This window comes from Dicentrarchus labrax, unplaced genomic scaffold, assembly GCF_905237075.1.
Source record: "Dicentrarchus labrax unplaced genomic scaffold, dlabrax2021, whole genome shotgun sequence".
NCBI lineage: Eukaryota > Metazoa > Chordata > Actinopteri > Moronidae > Dicentrarchus > Dicentrarchus labrax.
The window spans coordinates 20,426,681-20,453,752 of NW_026136712.1; the positions used below are offsets into that span (position 1 = coordinate 20,426,681).

Sequence of the window (27,072 nt, forward strand, 5' to 3'; positions counted from 1 at the left end):
CGTTTCGGATTTTTATGTTTAAATAAAATCCGCTGCAGACACAAAGAATATATATTTAATCTTAACTAAAGCTTACGTGTGAAAATACGATTTTAAAAACGTTTTTATACTTAAATATTTTGAGCCGTTACAAAACTTTTTATGTAACATTTTTACGCAAGGTTACGCGGTTACGTCAGCGTCAGTTTACGAGCATGAGGCGCAAACTCAGTGCGATTTTATTTGAGCAAATCGGCGTATTTAGCCGAAATCCTCCGTCTCATGTCTCTTTCACGGCGGGTCAACAAAGCGGGTTTGCACTGAATTTATACCGGAAATCAACGAGTGACCGTTCAAACATGGACCTGAGTGACATGAGGAAGAAATACAAAGGAGATGAGGACGTGAGTAGCCTTTGGAAACACCTGAGATAAGATACCTGTGTCATGGTGGAATAAACTCACTCATATAACCTAATCCGCTGCTCTGCTACGTGCAACTGCAAGGTCATAAAGTCCAGTGATGTACAAAACACTGCAATGTGTTGTTGTTGTTGTTGTTGTTGAGTGCAGTGTGTGTGCACAGCTGGAGAAAGCAGCTGTTTTTCATGCTGCACAGATGTGTCACACCTTGGACACTTGACCTTTTAGGAGTCACTCAAGGCCTGCATGAAGTTAAGTGCATTAGTGTGTGTAATTGATTATGTTTCTGTTCACAGTGCTTTGAGGAGAGCCAGCTTGTATCTCTGGACCCAATCAAACAGTTTGGAAACTGGTTTGATGAAGCCACAAAGTGTCCTGAAGTTGGAGAGGCGAATGCTATGTGCATTGCCACTGCCAGCAAGTAGGTAGCAGAAGGCTGAAGTGTTTTTATTTTTCTGTTTTTCACACTCTTAACGTCAGGCTTTTTAAATCTGTGTGTGCAGAGACGGACGTCCATCAGCTCGTATGGTCCTCCTGAAAGGTTACAGCAGCGAAGGTTTCAGATTCTTTTCCAACTACGAGAGCCGGAAGGGTTCTGAGCTGGTGAGTCTCTCGTCCTCTTTGTGACCTTATGTGACCTTTAAAAACCCAATAAAAACTTTGACACTGCTCATTTATATTCCCTTCATAATGTAGCACGGCTGTCTGCTGCTTTGTGATAGTGAAACCAGGGGTTGAATAATTAATTTAAGTCATTTTATCAAAGTAAAATCTACATATTCTCAGATTCCAGCTGCTTAGATTCGACAACTTGTTGCTTTTCTCTATTTTTTTTAATTGCAAATTGAATATTTTGGGTGTTTGGACTGTTGGTTTTTTCACTGTTTTCTAATTAATGTAATTAATAGTTTCAGGTAAACGCACAGCTGAAATGATTTAAGGAAAAATGTCTAAATTTCTCTCCTTCCATCGTCTTGAATGTTATATATCTTTTGGGTTTGACAAAAACAAGCTGTTTGAATGCCTCTTTTTCACTATTTTTGGGACATTTTATGGACCAAACAATTAATCAATTAATCAAGAAAATACCTGAATGATAAATCATTCATTAAAATAACTGCAACCTTAGTTTGAATACTCTGCTTGCACTGGTTGTTTGAACATATCTTGATGGAAACATCACTTTTCCAGTTCATTTAATGCTGACTGAGTTCAGACATCACTATCTTTTGTAGTGTTTAGCATTTTTCTTATTGATCTCATCGATAATGTGATCGGTTCTTTGTCCACAGGAGAGCAATCCGTATGCATGTCTGGTCTTCTACTGGGAACCTCTCAACAGACAGGTCAGCATCGCTCATCAAACACGGTCTTATTGATAATATTTTAATTGATTTTTCCCACAAAAAACATTTGTGAACTGTAATTTTAACGTGCAGATTCGCATTGAGGGCGATGTAGAGCGAATCCCCTTCCAGACCTCCAAAGAGTACTTCCACTCCCGACCAAAGAGCAGCCAGATCGGGGCTGCCGTGAGCCGACAAAGCACTCCGGTTCCTAACAGAGATGTAAGAATTATACACTGTTATGTCGGTAATATATAAATGTTAAAGGCTCAATTTTCACCGTTAATTGAGCCTGTTTTATTTTAGTATCTTAGGCAGAAAAATGCAGAACTTGAGGAGAAGTACAAGGACACAGAGGTGCCTATGCCTGATTACTGGTGAGTATTTTACATTAAATTAAACCATGAAATCTTAAAATGATGATTAGAATGACTCAGCACTGGAAACAAGGGCAAACAACTAGCCTGGTTCAAGTCCTAAGGTTTACAAAATAAAATAAAATGCAAAAAACATACTAAACCTAAAGATTAAAAACTAAAATTTGCCATTTTACAGGGGCTTTATGTGTTGAACCCTTTTCAGTTGCTAGGCAACCAGTGGAGACTTCAGGAAGTAACTGCTCCTGGGCTGGATAACAGCGAATTGTCAGCGTATGTGGCATTATATTTGTCATCATATTTGAGGACGAGATAGACTTTTGTTTGCTCAAATGTAATTTTTCTCTTCAGAATCTTTTTTTTTTTTTTGTACAAAATGTGATCTATGTGCTCAAAATGTCACATTAGGTGGACACGAATGAGGCTTAAATATAACTCCATGGCTATAATGTGTTAACTAGTGAGCGTCAGAGGAGCTTATAGGCAGATTTTTCTCAATATTCGGTCCTTCCTTTGTCAACAGGGGCGGCTACATCGTCAAGCCTTACCTGATCGAGTTCTGGCAGGGTCAGACCAACAGACTTCACGACCGCATCGTCTTCACCAAGCCGAAGGACGGGGAGTCCGAGCCGGGAGAGTTTCAGCACGCCGCCGAGGGAGGCTGGGTGTACCAGCGGCTGTCCCCATGAGACGAACCTCAACAGGAAGTTTCATCTCATCACTGATTAAAAAACTTTATCTCATTTGAAGTCATCTACAGGTACTGTTGGGAAACCATCTGATGTTGATTGAAAAGGCGTTTCTGTGTGTAGGATTTACCAACAAGCCTAACGTCATTGAACTCTCTGTCCTTGATGTCAGTACACAGTTTATTCAGAGGTGTGACACAACCGTAACCTTTTCCACACAATATGAAATTAGAAGACGCTGTGCGGACACAGAAAGTTCACTGACCGACACGGTAGAGCAAACTCCTCCTCGTCTGGTCAAACAATGATTGACGGTGACGTTGGTTATTCAGCGTTGTTGTTGTTAACCTTTAGGACGTAGGAAACTGTGTCTGCTGTACCACTGACTGTCCACTCTTCATCAGTACTTAGTAGCAGAGCGTGGTCCATTTTCAGTGTTAAAATAAGGGTAAAATAATATACATTTGATTTTACACGTCCGTAATCTCCAAGAAAGTTTACTAAAACTACAATATGTAATTTTGCACTAATTTCAGAGGAAATAAGAGACAGTTGTTTGAGTTTAGTTGGTTATGTTGAGTTTATGATCTATTTAAATCCAAATAAAAACACTAGTAGTAAAGAGAACTAGTAGTATTAATAATAAATCAATAAAAAACACCTCTTAATGTAATGTAGTCCAGTACAACATCACCTTTAACTATAAACTCAGTAATAAACAAACCAATCACCAATCACACAATCACCAATCACACAATTTGAAATTGAATTATTTGTGAAATTGTGTTAATTAACTGGAAGCGTATTTAACAAATTAACACTGTCTTTATTTTCCTTATAATTAGTACTAGATTACATCTAAAAATGTAAATTTACAGTTGCACACCAATGTCTTTCTAGGAGATTATACTACAGAACCGATAAAATCACCACATACAGTCCGACTTTATCTGACTTTAATTCATTATGAATGGATCTTAAATCAAGACATTGGCTCTACCTGCCTTTTAATAATGAGATTAAAAGAGCTGATGATTTGAACTGTGCCAACTATGATGTGTATTGTGTGAGTCTTGTACTGTTTGAGAATAAGTTTGTTGTTGTTGATTGTTTACTGAATGTTATTTTGACTTGAATTAACTGTGGAATAGAGCCAATAATAAAGTTTAATTTGTAACTGAGGACTAAGTGCGTGTTTGTCCAGCAGATGTCAGACACACGACAGCAAAGATGAACAGCCTGTACGTGTACTTTCCTCGAGTCTTCATCTACTCCATTACAGTCAGAGGGAAATATTGTACTTTATCTGACAGCTTTAGTTACTAGTTACTTTGCAAATGAAGATTTTTTGCATACAGCACATACAAAGAGCTCATAAAATAGGATTATATTTTAGTTATTAATTAAACTATCCCACAATCTAACATCCAAAAAAAGTTTAATTTGTTCCTTTTCTTTTAAATTATTTTGAATAAAATTTAAATTTCTCACAAAACAACCACTGTGAAGGTGTCACATTGGGTTCTGTGTAATTGTGACGGCATTTCTCACTATGTTTACAAATCAATCGATCAATTAATGGAGAAATTATAATAATAATAATTAGATTAATCCATAATGAGAATACTGAGATGCAGTTCTATTAAATAATATAGCTATAAATAATCAAGTAAAGCAGTAAAATCCTGCTTTTACATTAATGAATGAGTCATATTAATATAATATAATATATAATAGTATAACACATATTAAGAGTACTTGTAATACTTAATAATACATTTTTACATACATACATTTTTAAAGCAGGCCTTCTGCTTGTAATAGAGTATTTTTACAGTGTGGTATTAATACTTTTACTTAAAGGCTCGACCTCTTCCTCCACCTACCAGCTGATTCATGGCTGTAACACGTCTGCAGTCAGTCTGTGAACTGATGCAACGATCGCCACACTACAATATGCAGAAGCACGGCAGCGTGTCAAATGTCAGTGTCTGCTTACCATCACCATGTCAACAAAACCTGCACACACTCGTCTCGGTAACCTAAAACCGAGATTAACACGCCAAGTGGCTTAAATCATTGATGCTCAAATAATAGCGACAGGCCTGTACTGCTGCACAAACACAAAGCATTCGTTTAGATCAACTCATCTTGAAACATTTATTAAAAACAAATTTGCATTAGGACTTTTTCAGAAAAGATTATAACATATCTGTGTATCCGTAAGTCATCAAAATCACGTCTCTATTTGCTTTGGTCATAAAAAGGTAATAAAAATTTGCTTTACAGACACATTTCTTCACTCCTGTATCGATTTAGTAAGACACAAAAACAGGAAGTTTAATTCCAAAACGTCATATCTATAATAATAAACATAAAAAGTTAATGTACAATAATGTTACTGTTCATTCATAAGGATGTTTGCATGAGAGGTTAGGCAGAGTTTTCACGTCACAGATCATTTCTGAAGATAAATAACAACAGTGTGAGCGAGACAGAAGAAAAAATGTCTCCAGCACTTTGTTTAGTGGTGACTGTCCGCTGATACCAGTTGTTTGTATGGGTGTGAGTCCATTGGTTACAGTGTGTACGTGGGTGCGGTGCCTGGTGACAAGTGTTTATCCACCTCACACGTGTTGTGCCACATGGTTGTGCTTGTGTGTGTGTGTGTGTGTGTGTGTGTGTGTATTTCAGCCTTCCTCTAAGCTTTTATAGGTGTGACACTGATATATGACACATTTGTGATCAAGTATGTGCTTTTTGTGGAAGCTGCTATTTGTCAGTCTTCTTTTTATGGTTCTCGTCACTGAGGTTGTGCTCTGCGAACAGATCCGGGTTCTCGGCCAGCGTGGCTCGGACCTTCTTCTTCTCCTTGAAGCGTCCGGAGTGGGAGACCTTGACTTGGCGGCCCTTGGTGGCAGACTTATCTACAATCTTCTCCAGTCTGGCATTGAACTGACTGTCCGTGTGGTCTGGAGGGGGATTATTGGTCGAGTGCTCTTTGTTTCCGGTGTTGCTGCCGTACTCAGCTGGGATCTCGTACAGAACTTTAGATTCAGATTTCTTCTTGCGTGAGAAGGTCAGCTTCCACCAGCTTGGATCAGCCATTGCACCAACGGAGACTGGAGGACTGACCTAGAGGGACATAGAGCACATACTTAGGACTGTGGAGAGCATGCCTTTATTGATAGTGGTTATTATTATTCCCGGCATTAACTAATAAAATGCAAGTACAGGAATAGTTTGAGAAAGTTCCTCCTCAGCTTTATTGTGCCATATTTCAGATATCTGTCTTCCTGGAACATATTGGGACAATAAAATGTATTGAAGTTGCTATTGAGGTCACTAAGGTGATATCCTCTGTAGTATTTGTACTTTTATACTTGAGTTTATACTCTAAAGCCACACACAAATGTCTCATGGTGTGTTTTGGAAGACTAGAGAGCTTTAAATATTGAATATTTTTTAATGTATTTTAAAAACGTATTGGGAAATTGTCCAATATAACTCTACCATCTTAAAATAGTACTTAACAACTGTTCCCAGTGTCAATTATAAACATTCAACCTCAGTTAGCCTTAATAATAATAAAATAATCGGAAGGTTTCACAGACTTATTGTTCTGGCTAGTCAAACATTTCTAGATGTTTTTGGAATTTGGACTTTTGAACTCAGTATAAAGTCCCTAAAATCCCAGCTATGGCCCGAACACTGAACTGTTGTTTGTGCATCCATATAACAAAACTCCATTAAAGTAAAAAATACAGAATTATTATCACGTTTATGGTGTTTTTCTTCTGGCTCTTTTATTTTGTATGTAAAATCTTGATCTATAATCGTAACTACAGCTGAGAATTAAATGTATTGGAGTAAAAAAGTACAAAAATTAAGCACAAATAGCTATAACATTGTGCCTATTTGAGTACATTTACTTTGATAATACACTGTAATTTCTAAATCAGGTGTACATTTGGATTCAGTACATATATTTATATTAATTACATATTGGTCGAGCACATGCTGGACGCTGTATTCTCCTGTACAGTTATCTGTCCTTCGACAGCAGACAGTAACTACCCTCAGCTTCTTTTCATCTGTTGCACATCTCCGTGAGTAGAAGGTGTAACCTAATGGGGGGGAGGACACCTGAGACTCTCAGCTGATAAATTAATGAGCATCTGAAGAGTATCCCCTGTCCCCTTTCCCATGTGATCTGATATGAAGTCAGGAAGAAAAAAAGAAACTCCCTTGACCGATGAAGAAGCAAGCTGTTGTCTTAATGCTGCACCAGGAGTTCAGTTATATAACAGCAAAGACTCTATAGAGAGCATCACAAAACGCACACTATTTGTATGATTTCAGCTACAGTAATGCAGATTTATGGGTGCATACAGGCACAAAGATTTATTATGTGATTCTTATATTGCTTATTTGTGTTATGTCAAGTGTTTAAACAGGTTTGTGTTTATATCCTCTATAAAATATAATCCATAAACAGGAATGACAATGCTCCTAACACACAAAAGACTCTTGCTTTTGATGCGTAATTAAACTACTAAAGGGGTTCTTATAGCTTTTTCTAGAGCTTTCAACCACATGTCTTCATTAGCAGAGTTTGCTCTGAAGCTCCAGAAAAAGCTAGAAAGTGGACCTTGAGTTAAGATCATTTATTTTATGTCAAGAATGAGCTTCTTTATTCGAGAAATCATTTCAATGGCTGCTTTTGCTCTTACAGTGGATTTATAATAAATTAAATATTTGGGGGTTTTTAAATAATACAGTTTAAACTGCAGGATCTCCTTTAATTCTCGCAACATTTTTCAAATCTTCTTTTTAAATTTGAAACTGGGACAAACGCGCAAATTAAAAAAATGAATATTATTTGAATAAAAATCCAATGTTGAACCCTGGATGAACACCCAAAGGCATAACAGGTAGCACGCACAGATTGAGGCCTGATGGTCTTAATCAGAGCTACACATTTTGAATAAAATGTTGCTTATAAACCAGATTTTCCACAGACACCATGATTCCTACTTTATAGGGTCAGACGGGAGGAAAAGAAGCACACAAATCCTCCTTTGGTGTGGTCATGTTATCATGTAGCACCTATGCAAATACACAGTCCATGCCCTAACACTCATCTTACTCTTATCTGAAGCATGTGATGTTGGGCACGTACACGTACTGCGAAGGTTCAGGGGGAAGACTCAGAGGAGGAAACAATTGATGAGATTTCTGATTAAATGTTGTGATAGGGTTTGAATCCACTTACAATAAGAGACCTTGTTCCTTATTAGTATTGACCTAATGTTCCTTCCTGTTGACCCTGTGTTGCTTAATTACACGTGGCCTATTGCTCGTTTACAGCCCCTTTGGTAACAGATAGCGTCTGTTTTCTTCTGTGTTTCAGCTCTTTTAATGTTACTTTTATTTGATTTTAGATTCAAGCACTAAATCCAAAGTTAATTCCTGTTCTTTTCTTGCAGAATTTAGCAACATGTATCTGCTTAGCCTTTGACAAAAGACAGGTTCCTCTATAACAAATGTTTACTGAGCATTTACATAGTATTGTTGACTTTTCATAGAGCAGTTTCTGCAGAACAAGGTAACTCGGGGGCCTCGAGCGGCACTTTCACACCGCGTTAAGTAAGTAACACAGTGGTATAATATGCACACATATTTCTTTTAGTATTCCATGTTTGACTTAGATGTGACCTTTGAGACAAAAAAGCCCTGTTGACATAAAGGAGGCCCTCCATAGTTCTCTTTAATAAGTTACTATGTATTCTGTTATGTGTGGGTGAGCTGCTCGGCAAAGCCTCAGAGATCACAGCAGGAAGGGAACGTTCGGAAATCACTAACCAGCTGCAAAAGCCCTTCAATAGCACAATGTTTGAGCTGGAGGGAGAGAGGAGGCTCCAAGGGCACCGAGGACTGCGCTGCCCTCATAATTGAGCTGAAGGTTCATTAGATTCTCGGGTTTCGTCCCTCGTGCCAGCTTCGCTGTTGACCCGTAACAGCAAAGTTGAATGAGTGAATGAAGAGCAGTTGGGGTGTCCTTCGCCTGATGTTTATAAAAATGATCATTTGCATCAATCGAAGTGTCTGGAATTATTTTTTATTGTTTGTTTTGTTGATGTAGAAGTCACAGAAATATGACTTTTCTTTCAAATGTCATGTGTGCTCAACATTTGTTATCTCTTACATGACTTAGGCTGTGGCAATCTCGAGTTAAGGAAGGTTTATTATTCTCACTCAAACAGTGTCACCTGCTCAAACATCATACAGCCGAGTGATGACATCAGCTGAAACAATCTGAGGTGAACAGTGAGAGTCATCTCATAACACATCTACAACACATAGCATAGAATTTGTTCATATGACTCAATGTTTCTAGTTTTTTAGTTCTTATTTTCCAACATGTCTTAATGTCAGACATTGACTGACTGTCTCCATCTTGTAGGACTTCAACCAAACTGTGTTTTAGATTAATAAATGAATTATTTGTTCAATTAAACATCAGTAAACAGTGTAAAGTACCCATCACAATCCCCTGTAGCCCAATATCACATCTTAAAATGTCTTGTTTTTGTCCAAAAAAGTTGCAGACTTTATCCTTCTAAGCCTAACAAAGTCTGATATTTAGTATTTTATAAATATAGAAAGTTGTCAATAAACCAAACCAATATATTGAACCAAATCAACAGCTTTTACTGGATCTCGTCAACATTTAACACCAGCGAGAAGAGTTCCTGCAGTATATTAGAGACATTAAATCGCTTTCAGGTGCACAAATGTGCTTTCTTACCTTCTTATGACGAGCCGGTTGAAGGAGATCAGATGTGAAACTGTCCCGCCATGCTTACAGACTCTTTACCTCCTCTGTTTTCTTTTTAATTCTTCTCCTCAGGTGATCATGCACAGGTGCAGCATCTCTCTCCCTCTGCCTCGCTCTCTTTCTCTCTCTCTCTCTCTCTCTCTCTCTCTCTCTCTCTCTCACTCACCTTGTCCCTCTGTACTCTCCTCTCTACAGCACACACCCTCCCCAAACACACACACACACACATACATACACCTACAGCCTGCCCAGCTAAGTGCACGAGTGAGTAAATGTTGCAACCATGTGATTTAGTGAGACCTTTCTTCAGGCCAGCCCAGTCCGCATCAAGATTACTGACATCAGAGTTAATGTGAACTTGAGAGGTGAGCAGCTTTCCAAACTGCAAATAAATTCCCTTTTATCAGTCTCACTTTAAAACTCGGTCTTAATGTGGAATTTGGACGCAGAATAAAGTCATCTTTGTGTTTGAGTTTTCTCATTCCTGTTACACAACACTAAGTAATTACTTTAAGCTGTAGAAAGAGAGAGAGAGACATACAGTGAGAGTGAGTGAGTGAGAGAGAGAGCGAGAAAGAGATGAGGTGAGTGGCCCTGATGTTTTGCATGGCTTGCGTAAAATCACAGACAGTGAATGGATGCTTACTTTGCAAGTTTGGTTACCATTCAAATGACCTGAAATTAGGCCACTTGACTGCTGCGACTACATGCAGGGATTTAATGGCAGCGGTTGAGCCATTTTCATCTCTGTCCAGGTTGGAGTTCACAAGATTCCCCAAAATGTTCTGTTCTTTTTTTGGTTTTCAGTGACAGCATGTAAGAGATTTGTGTATGGTCTGATGCAAAGATGGGAAATAACTTTAACAGGGTCAGTCAGTAATTAAACCATAAGAACTTTATTTTAAGTTCTAGTGTAGACCTTAAAGTTTCCAAATATGTTAAATATGTCAGACTGAACTGTGGGGAAATGTCTCTAAAATGATGCACACAGAATATTTCTATTTGATGGGATGGTGCAAGGGTAGAAAGTAATTAGGAGTACTGTAGTTAAGTACAATTTTGAGGTACTTTATTTGAGTATTTCCATTTTATACCAAATGTTTTTTTTGGCTTGTGACTCCTTACAACAACAAAAAAAGCCCTATGACGTCTGTGAGCTGTAAGCAGTTCAACTAAAAGACATTTTCCCTTTAAACTTCTCAGATGGCTTCATTTAAATAATTGCTCGAGGCCTAAAGAGGGAAAACTAGTGAATATTTCTCCAAAAAAAAAAAAAAAGATTAAACAGAACAGATTAAAGAAAAGTCCAACAAATGAATACAGATGTGTGTAGCAGAACTTTCTTCTCACATTAATAATTTCCCGAACCCTCAGATTGATCTTGTGACAGCGGGGAACAATCTGTCTGTATGCAAAGTGTATGAAGTAGTAAGCTCCAACACGAGCAGCTAGAACAGTAAAATAATACTACCTAACACATCCCAAAACAAACTATATTAATAATAATAACACAGAGGCCATATTGCTGCAGAAAAGGTAGTTTACTTTATTTAATTTCTGCTGCTTTTAGTACATTTTGCTGATAATACTCTCTTGTATCTGTACTGTTTCTTCCTCGACTGACTACATAAATAAAACTACACTAACTTCCCTTAAAAACTACAAACTCTCATCTCAGAGCATGCAGACAGTGAAAGGACGACACCGCCCTCTACCGGCAGACTTTAATACTGCACTCAATAACACATCGACCAATCAGCGGCCGCTGTCAGCAAAGTGAAACATCATTGGTCAATCCTTCGAGCGGGGTCTAACATCGCCTCTTTCTATTGGCTCTCCCGTCGCGTAACGTGTCATAAACAGTGAAAACACGGACGTTGACGACAATCCTCCACATAAGCGTTTTAAATAAACTTATAATGAAGCGATAAAATATTGGGAAGTGCTTTCGTTTTCAAAAGGTGAAGATAAAATGGAGGTAAGCTGAAATTATTTATTTTTTTATTTATTTTAAATGAGCCTGCAAGCTAACGTTAGCCAGCTAGCTGTCAAAGTCCAGTTAAAACATAAACATTCCGCAAAGCTTTAAGAAAATAGTCTTATTTGAGGCTTCTTTCTGCTCTTTATGTTGCTATTCAACGTTACAAGCCGCACTATAATGCATTACTATCCCTCTGTGTAAGCTACTGCTACTTAAATAGAGGAAAACAAGTGTGAATGACTGATTATATTTACCGTTTTATCACTTTAAACAGAATATTCAAAACCTCCCAATCGACATACAGACCAGCAAACTTCTGGGTAAGTTAAAAAAAAAGGCACAAATATGTAAAATAGACTGTTACTGTTACCTAAAGGCTTGTGTTTCTTCTCCTGCAGAGCTATAACCAACTGTTGCCTGCAATAAGTGAATCAAACGATGCCCAATCCACAGATATATCAATATCAATGATGATGATGATGATGATGATGATGATGAGTCCTTTATGTGTGCACAGACTGGCTGCTGGATCGACGTCACTGCAATCTGAAATGGCAGAGCGCGGTGAAAGAGATCAGAGAGAAGATCAACGTTGCCATCCAGGACATGCCGGAGAACGAGGAGATCAAGAAGCTTCTCTCCGGCTCCTGTGGGTCCCTTACAGCCCCCAGATTAATGTGCTTCTCGTTAGAGCTGCACAATTAATCGCAGTGTTATCGAAAACCGCAATATGAGAGACAAAACAGCATTGTAATGAGATGCTGTAGTTCGGCAGAGATTCCCTGGTCTACAAATCTTTAATGAAATACGTTTGTTTGGTACAGACCACAACAAATGTCACATTATCTTGATTTTAATCGTGTTCCTTGGTGAACCTCGGAGATTGTTATATATATTGATATTTCCAGAATCCTTAAAGACTCTTCTTAACGAGATAAAGATAGGTGTCAGTTTGTACCACATAGAAAAAGGTATGACATGAGTTATATTAATCTATATATGTTTCTTTCCGTTCTTTCATATTTCAGTTCACAATATAAATTATTTTTCTTGTCTGCCATCCAAAAACAAGCAGGAAGATATGGTTTGCGATATTGTCTTAGTGTCTTGTGCTTCACATTTATGCACACACAAAACAAAAACAAAAAGATCTTCTTAGTTTAGGGAATAGAGTACCAGCTTAGGAAAGTCCTTAAAAATCTTTTTCGCTGCACATCAGATGGAATATATTTCTGTAAACAGCTGTAACTGTTGTTAAATTCTGTATGAATGCTTATAGGCTGACGTACTTTTGTTGTTGTTTGTTTGCGTTTATTGACAGACATTCACTACTTTCACTGCTTGAGGATAGTGGAGATATTGAAGGGGACTGAAGCTTCCTCCAAGAACATCTTTGGCAGATATTCGTCTCAGAGGATGAAGGTGAGAGGATTCAAACAAACTGCTGGTGTGTCAGTTTTGTCGAGTTTATAATCCAAGTGGTCTGAGGAGATTTCTTTGTGTCGTGTTCCTCTGCTCTAAAACTACAAAGACTATCTGAAATTAAGATTTAAATTGTGTTTTCTGTTTTTGTTTTCACAGGATTGGCAAGAGATTGTGTCCCTTTATGAGGGAGACAATGTTTATTTGGGTGAGTGTGATATAAAAACATGGATTTATGGATTTAATACAGCATTCGTCTGTATATGATTGAGGTAGAAAGACAATTTTAAGCAAATAAAACCTGTTGACGTTCTCTTGGGAACCAGAAATGGTGAAAACAGTAGTTGTAGTTGCTGCTGTTGAGATTATTTCTGAAGTAGCATCTAGCTGTAGAAACTAAATAATTGTGTGTATAGAATAAAGTCTGTTTGTGTGTCCCAGCGGAGGTGGCCAGCTTGCTGAGTCGCAATGTGAGCTATGAAGGTCCGGCTCTGAGGAAGCAGCTGGCCAAAGCCCAGCAGCTGCAGCAGGAGCTGAGCAGGCGGGAAGTGGAGTGCCAGAGCTCAGCCGCAGACCTGAGGGAACGCTACTATGCTGCCTGCAAAAAGTATGGCATCACCGTAAGTACAACAACAACATGCACACCCGCAGGAGAACAATAAAACACAAAAACCAGTGTTTGTGGGTTGTGCAATGTACAAAATGATGTCTTTAACTAACAGAAAGACGTCCAGACTTCTGTCTTCATCCTGTTGCTCGCCCTCTTTCCTCTGACAGGGAGAAAATGTGGCTCGGGAGCTTCAGGCGTTGGTCAAAGACCTACCAGCGGTTCTTGAGGAAGTTGGAAAGGATGCAGCAAAGTTAGAGGAGCAAATCCAACTTTATACTGCTTTCACAAACTTTGTATGTGAGTGGTGAGTATATCATCAAAAAACTGTTTTTATTCACGCTGCTCTGTACTTCTTACCACCTCACTTACACGGTGCAGCTCAGCCCGATATAAAATGAGTCTGCCACTAACTATAAGCTCACATGTTGTTATGTGTAGGTCTGAACCTGTCCTGCCCATGCTGACGTTTGTCCAGAAGAGAGGAAACGCGACGTTCTACGAGTGGAGAACGGGGAAAGTCCCGACAGTTATTGAGAGGCCATTTGTGGAGGACGCTCCTCCTGATGCAGTCACAGAAGATACGGTTGGTTTTTCTGTCTCTGTATTATGTATTACTCATAATCAGTCATATAATATTTATTAATAAATTCTACTTGTCCATTTTATTTGTGTTACACAGGGCCGTTATTCAAATCAGACCTAATTCACATCATCACGGTTACTAAACTGACATTAAAGTGTTTTAAAAATGATGTAATCCAGCCCCAGAACTCATGCTGCAGCTCTGTGTAACTGTGTGATAATCAACAAATGCCACTGTGGGTCAAATAGATACAATTCACAACTGATTTTTTTCTATTAAAAACCTGCTTTAGATTGACTGGGGTAACTTTGGCGAAGGGGCAAATAGCCAGGAACCTGTCATCACAGTTGAGGATGGAGCAGACTGGGGTATCAGTCTGGAGCCGGGCTCTGAGGTAAGACTCCTGAACACATCTGCATTTTTATTTTTATGTACAGTTTGTGTTTACTCACCTTATATATTTAAATAAATTAAGAACAAGCTAAAAAAAAAAAATGTATTTAAAAAGAAAAGTTAAAAAAAAAAGTACTGTGTTAATGGTTGAAATAGATTGTTAGAAGTAATGCATAAACAATTGAAACATTTGCTAAAAGTAATAGAAAAATGGTGAAATAGGTAACGGTATTCAATAAACAGTTGAAATTATGAAGTATTTGGCGAAAAGTAATGAATAAAAAGCTTAAATTGTTAACTAAAAGTTATTGATAACAGTTATAATGTGTACAGTAGCTAAAAGTAATGAACAATTGATATACCAACTTCTGTCTGTCTCCCTCAACAGGACTCTGGTGCTGGGGGTATTGACTGGGGCGACAGTGAAGCAGCTCCAATTGAAATTGAAATCGTAGATGCCGGCACAGACTGTAACTACTCTTCTTTTTTATGAATCTCAAATTGTTGCTCAGCAGATTATTACACCCCTCAGCTGTTGAAATGTCTGTTTTGCTGAAGACGTGTGTCCTCTTGTAGGTCCCGAGGGTGTGGCGAAGGGTGAGGATGCTTTAAGTATACTGGAGAACTCTCAGTCACGCAGCCAGTTCATCGATGAGCTAATGGAGGTAAAGACTACAATCTACTGGTGTCAAATTACATGTGTAAGCCCGTGCATCCACCTGACCTTTGTGTGTAAGTGTAAACATGGTTGCAAGTAGTAATAATTCTTATTATCAATTAATCTATTTAATATTTGTCCAGGGTCTTTAAATTGCTACAAAGAGCACAGGAAAATAGTAAATCCTTACCTTTCCCTAACCCTAACCCATTTTTTTTTCTTGATAAATTTTGCTGATCAATTGAATTATTAATTAATGGATTTAATAGTTAAAATGAGAATATTCTTATATATAAAGTGTATGAAGGTGTGTTCTTGCAGCTTATGATGAACACTAAATGGAATAATGTACGATATGGGCATACATAAATCAATGAATCAAGGAAATGTACTTATTATTATTATTATTATTATATAACATAAGGTTGTATAACAAAATAAAGTTCCTTCATGCTACAGACATAGAAAAAGATAATTAAATTCATAGAATAACATAGAAAACCAATAAAACAAAACAATATATACAGTTATTTATATACATAAACGTACATTTATACACCCAGGAAATAATTCAGTGCACTTTATTCTCAGTATTTGTTTTAATTTGAAGGGATTAGCAGATAAATTGACAGTCCCAAATAATCAGACTGAATGGAAGTGAATAATGGACCTTTTCACAGCAGCTATTTTGACATTAAATAGTAGGTTAAACACAGCTGTTACCAATAGACTCACTAGAACAGACCTTTAATTAGTATCATTAAACACTTGTGTTTACTCTACTATTTCACAACCAACTGGCAGCTGTGAAAAAGGTATGTTGTGGGGTACAAGGTTGGTTGAAGGAGGGGCCTCCGTGTTTCCTGTGGTATGCCATTATTAATTGGACGGCATATAGGGTGATACATTAGATCATCTATCAGATTTAACCCCCGAACAAGTGACACTGGTTTCATGTGTTTGTACAGCTGGAAGTGTTCCTAATGCAGCGCGTGAGTGAGATGGGAGAGGAGGGAGATGTGGTAGCTATGAGCCAGTTCCAGCTGGCCCCCTCCGTCATCCAAGGCCAATCCCGTGAACATATTCGGGAGATGCTGTCAGAGGTGCAGGACCTTCTGGGCCGGCTCACCTCTCTCCGGATGCAGCACCTGTTTATGATCCAGGCCTCGCCGCGGTATGCTGCCATAACTGATCCTCATAGTATCACCTTCACTCAGCATAAATCTTGTCATTATTTTTTACATATTTGTCATTCCACAGAATCTGATTTAACTTGAGCAACGATACAGACATCTGGCATAGATGTTAGGGGGAAAAGAGATGATTATTAGCATATAAACCCTTTTGCTTTCCTTCAGAAATGTTATGATAATTTTTTTCCTGTGTTGTTTAGGTATGTTGAACGTGTGTCAGAGGTGCTGAGACAGAAGCTGAAGCAGGCGGACATTCTGGTACTGAAAGGTGCCACAATGGCTGAGAAAAGGCAGGAAGCCCTAGAGGAGCAGTCCAGACTGGAGCCTCGTGTTGACCTGCTGGCAGGATGCACCCGGGAACTCCAGAAACTGGTATTGGATTACTATTTCCATTTATTTATGTGCACAGAGTTGGCACTTTTCCAGCTCACTACAAAAGAGACAGCTCTGTAGCATTGTAGCCCTTTTAGAAGACAGTAAACATAGCATAGCATTGCAGATCTATTGAAAGCAATATAATATTACACTTTTTAATTACCTTAGTAATAATAAAAGTAGTAATAATGACGGATTATTGCCAGTAATTCTGATTGTTAATTGTGCTTTGTTTTTGCAGATTGAAGCTGACATTTCAAAGAAATACCACAAAAGGCCCGTCAACATAATGGGGGTTAATATATAACCTATAACTTCACAGAAGTTAACTAAAAAATATTTTGTAATCATGATCTACTTGGAGAAATAAAAGTGGTATTTAATTGTAGATCTTGTGTGTTTGACATTTTCTTTATTTACATTAGGTAAGAAACATTTGACTTTTTAGAAATGTCATATAATCCACTATACTGTATGCTTGGTTAAACTTGTTTTTTTACTACATAGATCATTTTATTTTATTTAATATTATCTCTTTTTGTAAGATACATACAGTATAAAGAGTTATTATTGTACATAAAACATATAAAGTACCTATACTATTGTATATTAAATAAATAAAGAGATAAAATACCAATACATTTAAAGGGTGGATAACACTAAAGGGCATATGAGGCATACTTACTCACATAAACATTTCTTATTGTTAAAGATCTTTAAAATTTAAATGTAATCTCCAAATTCAGTAATTAATAAAATATCGGAACGATTTAGAAAAATGTATTGGACAAAAATAAAACGAACAAATTGATTTCTCACAGTTTTAAAACAACTTTCTTGGCTTCTAACGTAATTACATGCATTGTTTGAAAATAACCCTCCAATATTTCCTGCAGATTTAAACCAATCAATCAATCAATCCATATAGTAACTATTTCTGAGACTTGCTGTAAACAAGGCTCTATCCTATTATTAATTTCTTTATAATAAAAAAAAAACTAAATCTGAAATCTAATCTTTTAAAAAAACAAAACAAAGTGACTTTATTGATGGTGTGTGTGTGTGGGGGGGGGGAACTGTAATATAAAACTCACAGTCGGGTGATGAAAGCTTTGCCACTAGAATGTTCTACGCATGCGCTGTGCGAAAGCGTGTTTTGGTGTCAAGCGGCGCTGCTGCTAGGCTAGCCGGGCCAGCTAGCAGTTTTTGCAAGTCATGGTGGGCCGTTCAACGAGCAAAGGCTGGGGAATGCTACACCGGGCGCCACTCTGGGACTGTTAATGAACCGGGACTCGCCTGCTGTGGTCGTGTGAGCGGACTTTTTCGGGGGGGGCTACGGAGACACAGTTGCGAAACCTTCACGCGTGAGTATTTAAATGTTAACTAATAACACGTAGAGGCGAACACACGCGCGCTAGCACGGGGGGCTAACGCTGGCGCACACGCGGGTGGATGCGTGGCGTTTATGGGGGGAGGGGGGAATTGTTGCGGGGGTTTTTTTTGCGGGTTTGCGTGTGTTTACTCTTTTTTTTTTTTTTTAAAGTTACTTTTCAAAAGTAGTTTGGATGGTTACGATAGTTAGCGGCGGACTAGCTTCCAAGGCTAGCGCAGCGTAGGCTTGGCTTTGAGCGCCAATAGGACCGCGGCGTTTTCTGTAAGCCCCGCCCACGCCTTATTGCTATTGGCCGGGAGCCGCTGGAGTCATGTGTCGTCACCGCCCTTGAGGCCCGCGATTGGCTGCGGAATGTGTCGCTCATGTTTTCACCACTTGTTGCTAGGGAGATTGTTTGATGCTAGCCACGGCGGAAGTAGGTAGTCCTAAAAATACAACTAGAGGGGCGCCTGTCACTTTTTGGGGTAAACAGAGATGCAAGCTAACGAACTAACGCAGCGACACGTACTATCACTGCCACTTTATGTTGCGTAACAAAGCGATTACACAGGTGTAACAGCGGCAGCCGGGTCTAAAAACACCAGGTAGCTAACAGCTAACGTCATAAGGACGAAGATAGGCGCAGCTGTGCAGGAGGAGGAGGAGGAGGAGGAGGAAGGAGGAGGGAGGGAGGGACCCTGCCTGCCACCTAACGTTGTCTGGTGCGTGTGCTAGTCAGCCCAGCGAGCTCTTCTCGACTCTCCCATTCACCTTCAGCGGCAGCCACGAGAAGTAGTTGTCCTGTGAAGGGTGGGGTGATGTGTTCATCATCTCTGCTGCTCTGCTCTGCTGGAGGATCCAAGGAGGAGAAGGCATTGCTAGTCTTTGGAGTGGTTGCAGTGGGCTAGCAAGTCCTTCTTTACCTCCCCCCCTATTAACATGTGCTTAATGCAAATGTAGGAAAGGTAAGACTCGTGTGTCTTAGGGCTGGAAGCAGTGTGGTTTGTAATGTTGAAGTAATGCAGTTTGAAATGGAGCAATAAAATGTAATTTCTCACTTTTTTTGTCAGGAATGGGAAGATGAGAACCTGATGAAGAACAAAGCTTTGAGCACAAACTGGACTCTCTCAGAGTGGAACCCCCCCATCTTGGATCTTATATGCCTTTTAAACATACAGAATCCTGTTGAAGACCCTTTCCCGCCCTCCCCCTCCCACTATCTTTAACCACTTTTTATGTTCATGTATACAAGTGCAGAAGTATTGATCCGAGGTAGCTGGCCCCATTTTTGTTTTTATTTTTTACTTTCACCTTTTGTTCCTTTGTAAAGAAATGCTTTACCTGAAAAAGTACTTCACAGAGGGCCTGATTCAGTTCACCATCCTTCTGAGTCTCATTGGGGTGCGGGTGGACGTTGACACCTATCTAAGCAATCAGCTGCCCCCACTGAGAGAGATCATCCTGGGCCCTAGCTCGGCCTACACCCAGACACAGTTTCACAACCTGCGCAACACGCTGGACGGCTATGGCATCCATCCAAAGAGTGTGGACCTCGACCATTTCTTCACGACTCGGCGGCTGCTGAACCAGGTGCGCCAACTGGATCGCCTCTCCGTGCCCAGTACCGAGCTCAACACCTGGCTAGTGCATCGTGACTCTGAGACTGTGGTATCCACCAGCAGCCAGTCCAGCCCCAGCATCACCCTGGACAATGGGGCCGGCCTAGAGGACGTTAACAACCCTGACGCTACCCCGGCCATGAGGGGAGGAAGCGGAGCACCTGAATCCACGTACAACCTGAACGCAGCAGACAGCAGCCTGGGAGCTGTGGCCCCAGAGGGCAACCAGGAACAGGGCAGCAGGGATGGCAATGACGACCTCACCAAAGAGGTACTGCAGCCTTTTTTCTGCCTTCACTCTCAACACCTGGGGAGCAACTGTCAAAAGAAGGGGACAAACACCTCCTTTTGACAGTTGCTTGTTGTCCACACATTCACCATGGGGCAAGTAGGATTTAATCATGTACTTCGGCCCAGATAAACCCATTAAATATTAGATTTGATTAGAGTATAGTGGTAAACTAATCTGCCAAGTAGCAATCATCATTACCCACAAAAATAAACTATATATTCAGAAAAACATTTATTATTATTCATTTTGTACCCTTGAAAGACAACTTAATCAATCAGCCCTATCTATTTTAAGAGTCACTATCAGTTTCATAAATATTTGGGGTATGGCAGCTTGAAAACACATAAGCTGTATTCCAAAAAGTAAAAACATAGTTTACCATTAACACTCATGGACCACAGCACTGGTCTGTTGTCAGTGTCAGATATTTTTAGTCAAACCAGTTGAGTCACATTCATTACGGCTGTGATCCTGGTCACCATTTAATGTTGTTGTATTGTTGTTCTCTTAAAACAGCACTAAACAAACCAATAAAAACATTTGTTTGTTACTTTTTAACAACATTTCTATGTGTGATAGTTAACTTTTGTTCGGGCCTAGTTTTCTTAATTTATAATTGTAGTTACTTGAAGAAAACAACAACCCTGCACATAATGTCCATATTGATGCAGTGGAGTTCGGGGTGACACAAAGTCATTGTTTGACCCTAATGAACCAAGACTTCTTTCTGATCACATGATAACCACCATGCCTAAGTGTTTATGTCATGGTTCCATCATCTGACTACATTTCTGTTACATGATCTCCCACTCCTACCAAAATTATCCTTACGTAAAAAAGATGAATGGTACTAGTTTATCACAAATAATAATAATAATACATCACTTAAATCATAAAAAAAAACCTTGATATATTGGGTTTCATTTGTACCTTTTGTACAGTGTGAGTTAGATTTCAATGCCTGCACAATACCTGGTTATTAAAGTAACTTCTCTCTGCACAGGGCCATTTCTCAATGGTTGCTATATGTTTTTCCAGGACATTGACTTGATTGACATCCTATGGCGACAGGACATCGACCTCGGTGCGGGAAGAGAAGTGTTCAACTACAGCAACCGTCAGAAGGAGAGTGAGGAGGAGAAGCCCAGCCCACAGGAAAACAAAGACGGGAATGAGGAACAAGAGAGCTGGAGAAATGGAGTGAACTTACAAGGGGAGCAGCCAGTGGACGGGGAGACAGGAGAGAGCATTCCAGAGCAGGTTTGTAGACTAAATGGATATCTATATCCTAGTGTTTCATCCAGTGGGAGGTGGTACATTTAACGGTCTTATAGCACATAAAAAGAAAATAGAAACTTGGGAGCTGCACACTAGTGACGTTTTATTAATGCAGAGACATTTCCAGTTAGTCTGTTTTCACTTTTTGCCTAAAACGTGCGTTGAAAAAATTTGCATTAATATGTTAAAATTGCTCCGTTTGACTGTAAGAATTTCATCTCATTTGTGAGTCACTCGAGTCAGTGAGTGAGTTAGTTTAGTCTCAGACAGTAGAAGGAGACATCAAAGGAAATGAAGCTGTTCAATCAAACTATTGAATTATATTTATTTCAGGACTTGGGAGAATTTTCCAGCGGACCAGTTGCCATTCAGAATCGTTAGCCCCCGGTGATGTATAAATGTAATCCTCGTAAAACTACCAATGCACACATACGCAGAACATCAGACATTTTTAATGAGTGAACCTAAGCAGATAAAGTACAACACAAAAAAAATATGCTCTCAGCTGAGCATTAACAAGGTGAATACACAGAATATTAATCAACAATGCAAAAAGATTTTAACAATGCAAGAAAGCTAATGTACAATTTGTTTGGCATGAAAGCTGTCAGTAAAAAAAACTCGGGTGCGGTCTTAACAACCCGCTCCGAGACCCTCCTTCTCAAGGTGGTCTCGGTCCGCTGCGGTCGGTGCTGCTGTTTAGCTTCCGGGCCGAGTCTGCGGCGGGTTTTTGTTTGTGGTATGAAAGCAAAGCAGACCAACCACAGGACTGTGTGACAGTAGCTTTAATTCAAGGCCATAACATCCATCTGCTGATAGTGAGAACTGGTAAGAAAGCGGTCTCTTGATCTGTGTAGAAGTGATGTATAACCTGTATGCAAGATCATTTTGTAACCATGGTAACGATATGCATGTCACAATGGAAGTGCAGGGATTTTTTCTTTTAATCATCATTGAGAAACTGAAAGAAAGAGTTACAACTGATATGTTGAGCTTGTGTCCACATACACAATAGTAGCTATCCTCCCATAATATTATGCTGTCTGTATAAAATGTCTCATTCTTGTCTTGTTCTTCACTGTTTATGATACACGAGGTCCAGTTGCACTCCTGACTAAGAGTGTGGCTGGACAGTCTGTAAAACGTTATTTGACTTCATGTTTACAGCGTTTGATTCCTCAAAAGAATCACTACTTTTGTACTTGTGACTCTATCGGTATCTCTTGTTGTTGTTGTTACCCAGCTCCCAGGTATTGGCTCACAGACTTCACTGTCTCTACAAGAATGTTTGAGGCTGTTGGAGGCCACTTTCCCTTTTGGAGAAGAATCTGAGGTTTGTTGTCTCACAAGTATTGTAAAGCCAGATATTAATGTATTGCTTCATGTGAAAGGAAAAACTACAGTTGTTATACTGTTTTTTTATTTATATGTATGACATTTTCAATTAGTTTCCAGCCCCGGTTGTCACCCCGGAAATAGTTTCCAATGAAGCTCCTTCCACATCTCAGGGCCTTCCTCTGGCACCACAGCTGCCCCCAGCAGAGCCACAGTTAGACCTGGAACAGCAGTGGCAAGATATAATGGCCATCATGGAACTACAAGTATGTTCCCTTTTTAAAATGAATCACTTTTTGACTCCTGAGATGTATCTGTTTGTTGTGAAAGCATTAAATTATTCATTGTCTGGGAACTGACAGAGGTAGGTGCAAAAGAAAAGCTTCTTGTGTGTATAATTTGGGGACAACGGCATTTGGAAGTATGAAAAAAATGACTATTGTCTCAACATGGGAAATGATTTAACCATAAAAAGTAGAGAAAAATACATTATTGTGCATGTGCATACGTTATTTAGCACCATAAATGTGCTTCATAATCCCCTAACAAAATCTTTTTGTTCAAAGGCAATGGAAGTGAACAACACTTCGATACACTCCGACTCCAGCAGTGTCAGTTCCACAAGTGGGACAACTGAGTCAAGCACCGCAGGAAACTTTGAACTTTCTACTGGCTCAACACCAGTGAACCAGGATGTCAGCCTTCACCAGGCCTCCCTCCCCAGCTGCAGCCAAGACTTCCCTCAGATGTTCAGTCCCCAGATGGACTCTATTAGCATCACCCCAAGAACCCCCATGCCCAGACTCTCGTCCAGCAACTCCAGCAACATCAACTCCACGTTTGGAGCCACTAACCTGACCGGGATCTTTCTCCCACCACAGATCAACAGTTCTAGTAACAACATAACATCCACGCCTATCCTGCCCGATCCATTCAGCACCCTGCTGGAGGAGTCCATGCTCGATGAGATCAGCTTGCTGGACCTTGCAATGGAGGAAGGCTTCAGCCAGGCCCAAGCTTCCCAGTTGGAGGATGAGCTTGACTCAGATTCTGGTCTTTCCCTGGACTCCAGCCACAGCCCGGCATCCCCCAGCAGCTCTGAGACGTCCTGCTCCTCCGCAGCGTCTTCCTCATCAACGTCTGCCACCTTCTCAGAGGAGGGAGCTGTGGGGTACAGCACCGACTCTGAGGTCGCCACTGTAGAGACAGAGGAGGGTGCTGTTGGGGGGTATCAGCCTGGGTATAGTAAGCTCTGCCGTATGAGCTATCAGGACCCCTCCCAGTTCCACGGCCTCCCTCAGCTCGACGGCATCAGCCACAATCATACTTATAACCTGCCACTTTCATCGCCGTTTTCTGAGCACCCAGAGCTCCCTATTTCAACTGGGAAGAAGACTGTCCGCGACAAACAGCACTCGAAGCTTCAGCCTCATCAGGACTTGCTCGACAAGCACGCAAGCCGCGATGAACGCCGAGCCAGAGCCATGAAAATCCCCTTCTCCAATGAAAAGATCATCAATCTGCCTGTGGAAGAGTTCAACGAGCTCCTAGCCAAGCACCACCTGAGTGAAGCCCAGCTAGCCCTCATCCGCGACATCCGCAGGCGCGGCAAGAACAAGATGGCGGCCCAGAACTGCCGCAAGCGCAAGCTGGACACCATCATCAACCTGGAGCAGGGGGTCCAAGACCTGCGGCGCGACAAGGCCCGTTTGCTGAAGGAGAAGATGGAGTTCATTCGTTCCATCCGGCAGATGAAGCAGAAGATGCAAAGCCTTTACCAAGAGGTGTTCACTCAGCTACGGGATGAGGAGGGCCGGCCCTATCCTCCCAGCGAGTACTCGCTCCAGTACAGCGCCGATGGCAGCGTGCTGATCATGCCCCGCGGCGTGACAACCGCTGAGCAGAACCGTAAGCCCGAGAAAAAACAAAAAGACAAAAAGAAGTGAGGGGGGCAAACTGCTGTTTATTCTATAACTTTGCTAAATCAATAAGAAAGATTTCTGCAGATGCAAGAGAGATGTCCTTTTTTCCTTTAAGAAGATTCTGGTGAGTAGAAAAATGGCATTGTTGACTACTCTTCCTGCATTAGTTTCTCTCTTTTCATTCTGTTCCTACGTTATTTTCCTGGAGACGACTTTGAAGCAGAAGTAGCTCTTCGTTTGAGTACTGATATTTCATTATTTAGATGGGGGAAAACAATAAGCAAAGAGAAGAGGGATATAAAAAGGACATAAAATGAGCTATTAGAGAAAATTTTAGCTGCTCTTGATCCTTTTTGCACCAAACCACTGAGGACGGAGAAGATTTGTAGGGTAAAACAAGGGACTGGTATCGAGAAAGGTGGGAGTAAAGGAACACTGTCGACAAAGAATGGTTGGAATACCTATGCACGGAAGGTTTTAAAGGACTATCAGATCACACCCCCCACCCTGGAGACTTTTAGTGATTTTCATAGTCACTGAGGCTTTTAAGTTGCAAATCTTCAGGCAGCGTCTACGGTTTGCGAGAGTTTAGATACCAAAGGTTAAAGGAAGTCCATCATTTTAGGATGCCATTAACGCCAATACTAACCAAAGGTTGTAATGGTGCACATCTTCTTGATCTGAATACATCTTAAATGCTCGAACACTGCACTCTAATTCTGTAAGTGTGCGTGTGAATCGCAAAATTCCAGTTTTTTGAGTCAGTTTGTGTCGGTTGCATCTAAGTTCAGAAGGCCCTTAAGAGATTGGGTTTGATGTGTGAGAAGGAGGATGTTGAAACACGAAAGGAGTCGGAGGCTTGAGGGGTTCCCCGGGCTGGCCACTGCTAAAAGAGGCCTGGAGGTGAAAGTCCTGTAAGAGGGGCAGATGGATTTTTATTTTTGTTTTTGTTTTGGGAGGAGGCACACTGCATTGCTAAATGTATCAACTTCCTTATAAATTATACATAGCACTGTAATTTGTCTTTAAAAAAAGGCTTGGCTATATGCATTTTGCCGTGTCTGTCGCTATTCCTTCGCTGCAGGTTTAAATACGGGAGCTGCGTTTAGGAAAGGCTCTTATTAACTGTTCATAATCTGTAGTATAAGCAAGGTTATAGGTCTAGCCACATCAGCTTTATGTAAAAGTCTACACCCTCTTTGTTTTATTTTTAAAAACTTCACACGGAGCCTGTAATCATAAGAGGGATTGAAGAGTCTGTGATGGGCCAGGAGCTTCAGAGAGTACTGTATTATTACCACCAACTCCAGGCTGTCACAGATCAAAGTTATGGATTATTTGTTGCTTTTTCAACTTAAAACCGGCTCAGTTGTCGCTGTGGTGTAGCGATATCCCTTTTTAAGTAACTTATTTGCCAATGTTACCCAATTGAAAGCCACTGGAGGCCATTTTTTAACTGCTGTAAAGCCGAGGTGTTGGCTTAAATATTATGAGTTCTATGTTATTAAGTTTTTGTGTTGATAACAAAGTGAGCCAAGTTGTTCAATGAGATTAAAGTTATTTGAATGCGTGATACGACGGTGTGTGCTGTGGCCACTTTGATTTGAATGCCTTTTTATTTCACAATCTCATTACCTTTTCACTTTAAATGTTTTGAGAACTGGAGAGAAAAAAACCCCGTTCTCAAAGTAGAAGTGCTATTACTTGTCTATCTGAATGAGGTTCGTCAGTACATGTACACATCACCCTCTCTTTTTAAAAATGGAGAAAAAAATAATATAAAAATAGGTCCGTTGTTGCAGCTGAGATAGCGGTTAGGCTAGAACATTTTACAAGAGGCTGAGCAGAACTCGCAAACATTAAAGATGATGTCCAAAAAAATAGTTTTTGAAAGGAGAAATGTCCTCGTTAAATGTGATATTCTGGCATGAAACTCTGGTTAACATTCACTTCAGTGTAACCCAGTGCGACACCAACTATTTAGTACTGCTACTACTTAGTGCACTTTCTTTATTTTATTTTTATTTTTTTTTTCGTCTGTCTTGTTATGTAAATATTTTCATGTTTGTGTTCGTCATGATTTTATGTAGTTTGTCAAATGTCTCCATAACAGTCTCACCCTCTGCTTTTGAGTTTGGATGTAGTTCCCTCTGTTTTGAGATATTTGCTGGCAATCAAGAATTGTTTTTATTGATTAATAAAGTGTTTTTATTTTCACCCGTGACTCTTGTGTTCTAGTTGTCGTGAATGCCATGTGGTGCCGTACCAGCGGGGTGCTCGGCCCAGGAAGCAGGATTTCGTGAGTTATAGTTAACAGTAGGTAACTTTAGGGTCAGTTTGTTGGAGTTATCCTCATAACTCAGAAAATCTGCTTCTTGGAAAGAG

General features: G+C 40.0%; 4 protein-coding genes across 5 annotated transcripts; 3 read left to right on the forward strand and 1 right to left on the reverse strand.

The window, feature by feature from the left end:
- The first annotated feature begins 171 nt into the window (after nucleotides 1-171).
- pnpo (pyridoxamine 5'-phosphate oxidase) lies at nucleotides 172-3,990 on the forward strand. Its single transcript, XM_051418283.1, has 7 exons — nucleotides 172-383; nucleotides 698-822; nucleotides 905-1,004; nucleotides 1,694-1,747; nucleotides 1,841-1,969; nucleotides 2,054-2,124; nucleotides 2,648-3,990. Exons 1-7 carry the CDS (start codon nucleotides 195-197, stop codon nucleotides 2,811-2,813), a joined length of 834 nt encoding a protein of 277 aa, XP_051274243.1. The 5' UTR covers nucleotides 172-194; the 3' UTR covers nucleotides 2,814-3,990.
- Nucleotides 3,991-4,948: 958 nt separating this feature from the next.
- On the reverse strand, nucleotides 4,949-9,879 carry prr15lb (proline rich 15 like b). The gene is made up of 2 exons (XM_051418285.1): nucleotides 9,625-9,879; nucleotides 4,949-5,948 (listed from the first exon to the last, which is right to left on the reverse strand). Exon 2 carries the CDS (start codon nucleotides 5,919-5,921, stop codon nucleotides 5,586-5,588), a length of 336 nt encoding a protein of 111 aa, XP_051274245.1. The 5' UTR covers nucleotides 5,922-5,948; nucleotides 9,625-9,879; the 3' UTR covers nucleotides 4,949-5,585.
- Nucleotides 9,880-11,488: 1,609 nt separating this feature from the next.
- cdk5rap3 (CDK5 regulatory subunit associated protein 3) lies at nucleotides 11,489-17,257 on the forward strand. Its single transcript, XM_051418269.1, has 14 exons — nucleotides 11,489-11,632; nucleotides 11,910-11,955; nucleotides 12,153-12,284; nucleotides 12,957-13,057; nucleotides 13,217-13,265; nucleotides 13,499-13,677; nucleotides 13,835-13,971; nucleotides 14,106-14,250; nucleotides 14,543-14,644; nucleotides 15,032-15,113; nucleotides 15,220-15,308; nucleotides 16,270-16,475; nucleotides 16,695-16,866; nucleotides 17,111-17,257. The coding sequence occupies exons 1-14, from the start codon at nucleotides 11,627-11,629 to the stop codon at nucleotides 17,174-17,176; spliced, it is 1,512 nt and encodes a 503-aa protein (XP_051274229.1). The 5' UTR covers nucleotides 11,489-11,626; the 3' UTR covers nucleotides 17,177-17,257.
- A 759-nt stretch (nucleotides 17,258-18,016) lies between these two features.
- nfe2l1b (nfe2 like bZIP transcription factor 1b) lies at nucleotides 18,017-26,904 on the forward strand. 2 transcript variants are annotated; one of them, XM_051418262.1, is made up of 6 exons: nucleotides 18,017-18,233; nucleotides 19,312-20,131; nucleotides 21,191-21,412; nucleotides 22,674-22,763; nucleotides 22,879-23,031; nucleotides 23,332-26,904. In XM_051418262.1, exons 2-6 carry the CDS (start codon nucleotides 19,574-19,576, stop codon nucleotides 24,709-24,711), a joined length of 2,403 nt encoding a protein of 800 aa, XP_051274222.1. In that variant the 5' UTR covers nucleotides 18,017-18,233; nucleotides 19,312-19,573; the 3' UTR covers nucleotides 24,712-26,904. The 2 variants fall into 2 exon arrangements, with proteins under 2 accessions (XP_051274222.1, XP_051274223.1); XM_051418263.1 differs by lacking the exon at nucleotides 18,017-18,233 and adding an exon at nucleotides 18,947-19,206.
- Nucleotides 26,905-27,072: the final 168 nt, after the last annotated feature.

Coding starts and splice junctions, on each gene's coding strand:
- nfe2l1b (XM_051418262.1), top strand. CDS start 19,574: ATGCTTTACCTGAAAAAGTACTTCACAGAGGGCCTGATTCAGTTCACC. Junction 20,132..21,190: donor ATGACGACCTCACCAAAGAG/GTACTGCAGCCT, acceptor ATGTTTTTCCAG/GACATTGACTTGATTGACAT. Junction 21,413..22,673: donor GAGAGAGCATTCCAGAGCAG/GTTTGTAGACTA, acceptor GTTGTTACCCAG/CTCCCAGGTATTGGCTCACA.
- prr15lb (XM_051418285.1), bottom strand. CDS start 5,921: ATGGCTGATCCAAGCTGGTGGAAGCTGACCTTCTCACGCAAGAAGAAA.
- pnpo (XM_051418283.1), top strand. CDS start 195: ATGAGGCGCAAACTCAGTGCGATTTTATTTGAGCAAATCGGCGTATTT. Junction 384..697: donor AATACAAAGGAGATGAGGAC/GTGAGTAGCCTT, acceptor TTCTGTTCACAG/TGCTTTGAGGAGAGCCAGCT. Junction 2,125..2,647: donor GTGCCTATGCCTGATTACTG/GTGAGTATTTTA, acceptor CTTTGTCAACAG/GGGCGGCTACATCGTCAAGC.
- cdk5rap3 (XM_051418269.1), top strand. Junction 14,251..14,542: donor ATGCAGTCACAGAAGATACG/GTTGGTTTTTCT, acceptor AACCTGCTTTAG/ATTGACTGGGGTAACTTTGG. Junction 16,867..17,110: donor CCCGGGAACTCCAGAAACTG/GTATTGGATTAC, acceptor TTGTTTTTGCAG/ATTGAAGCTGACATTTCAAA.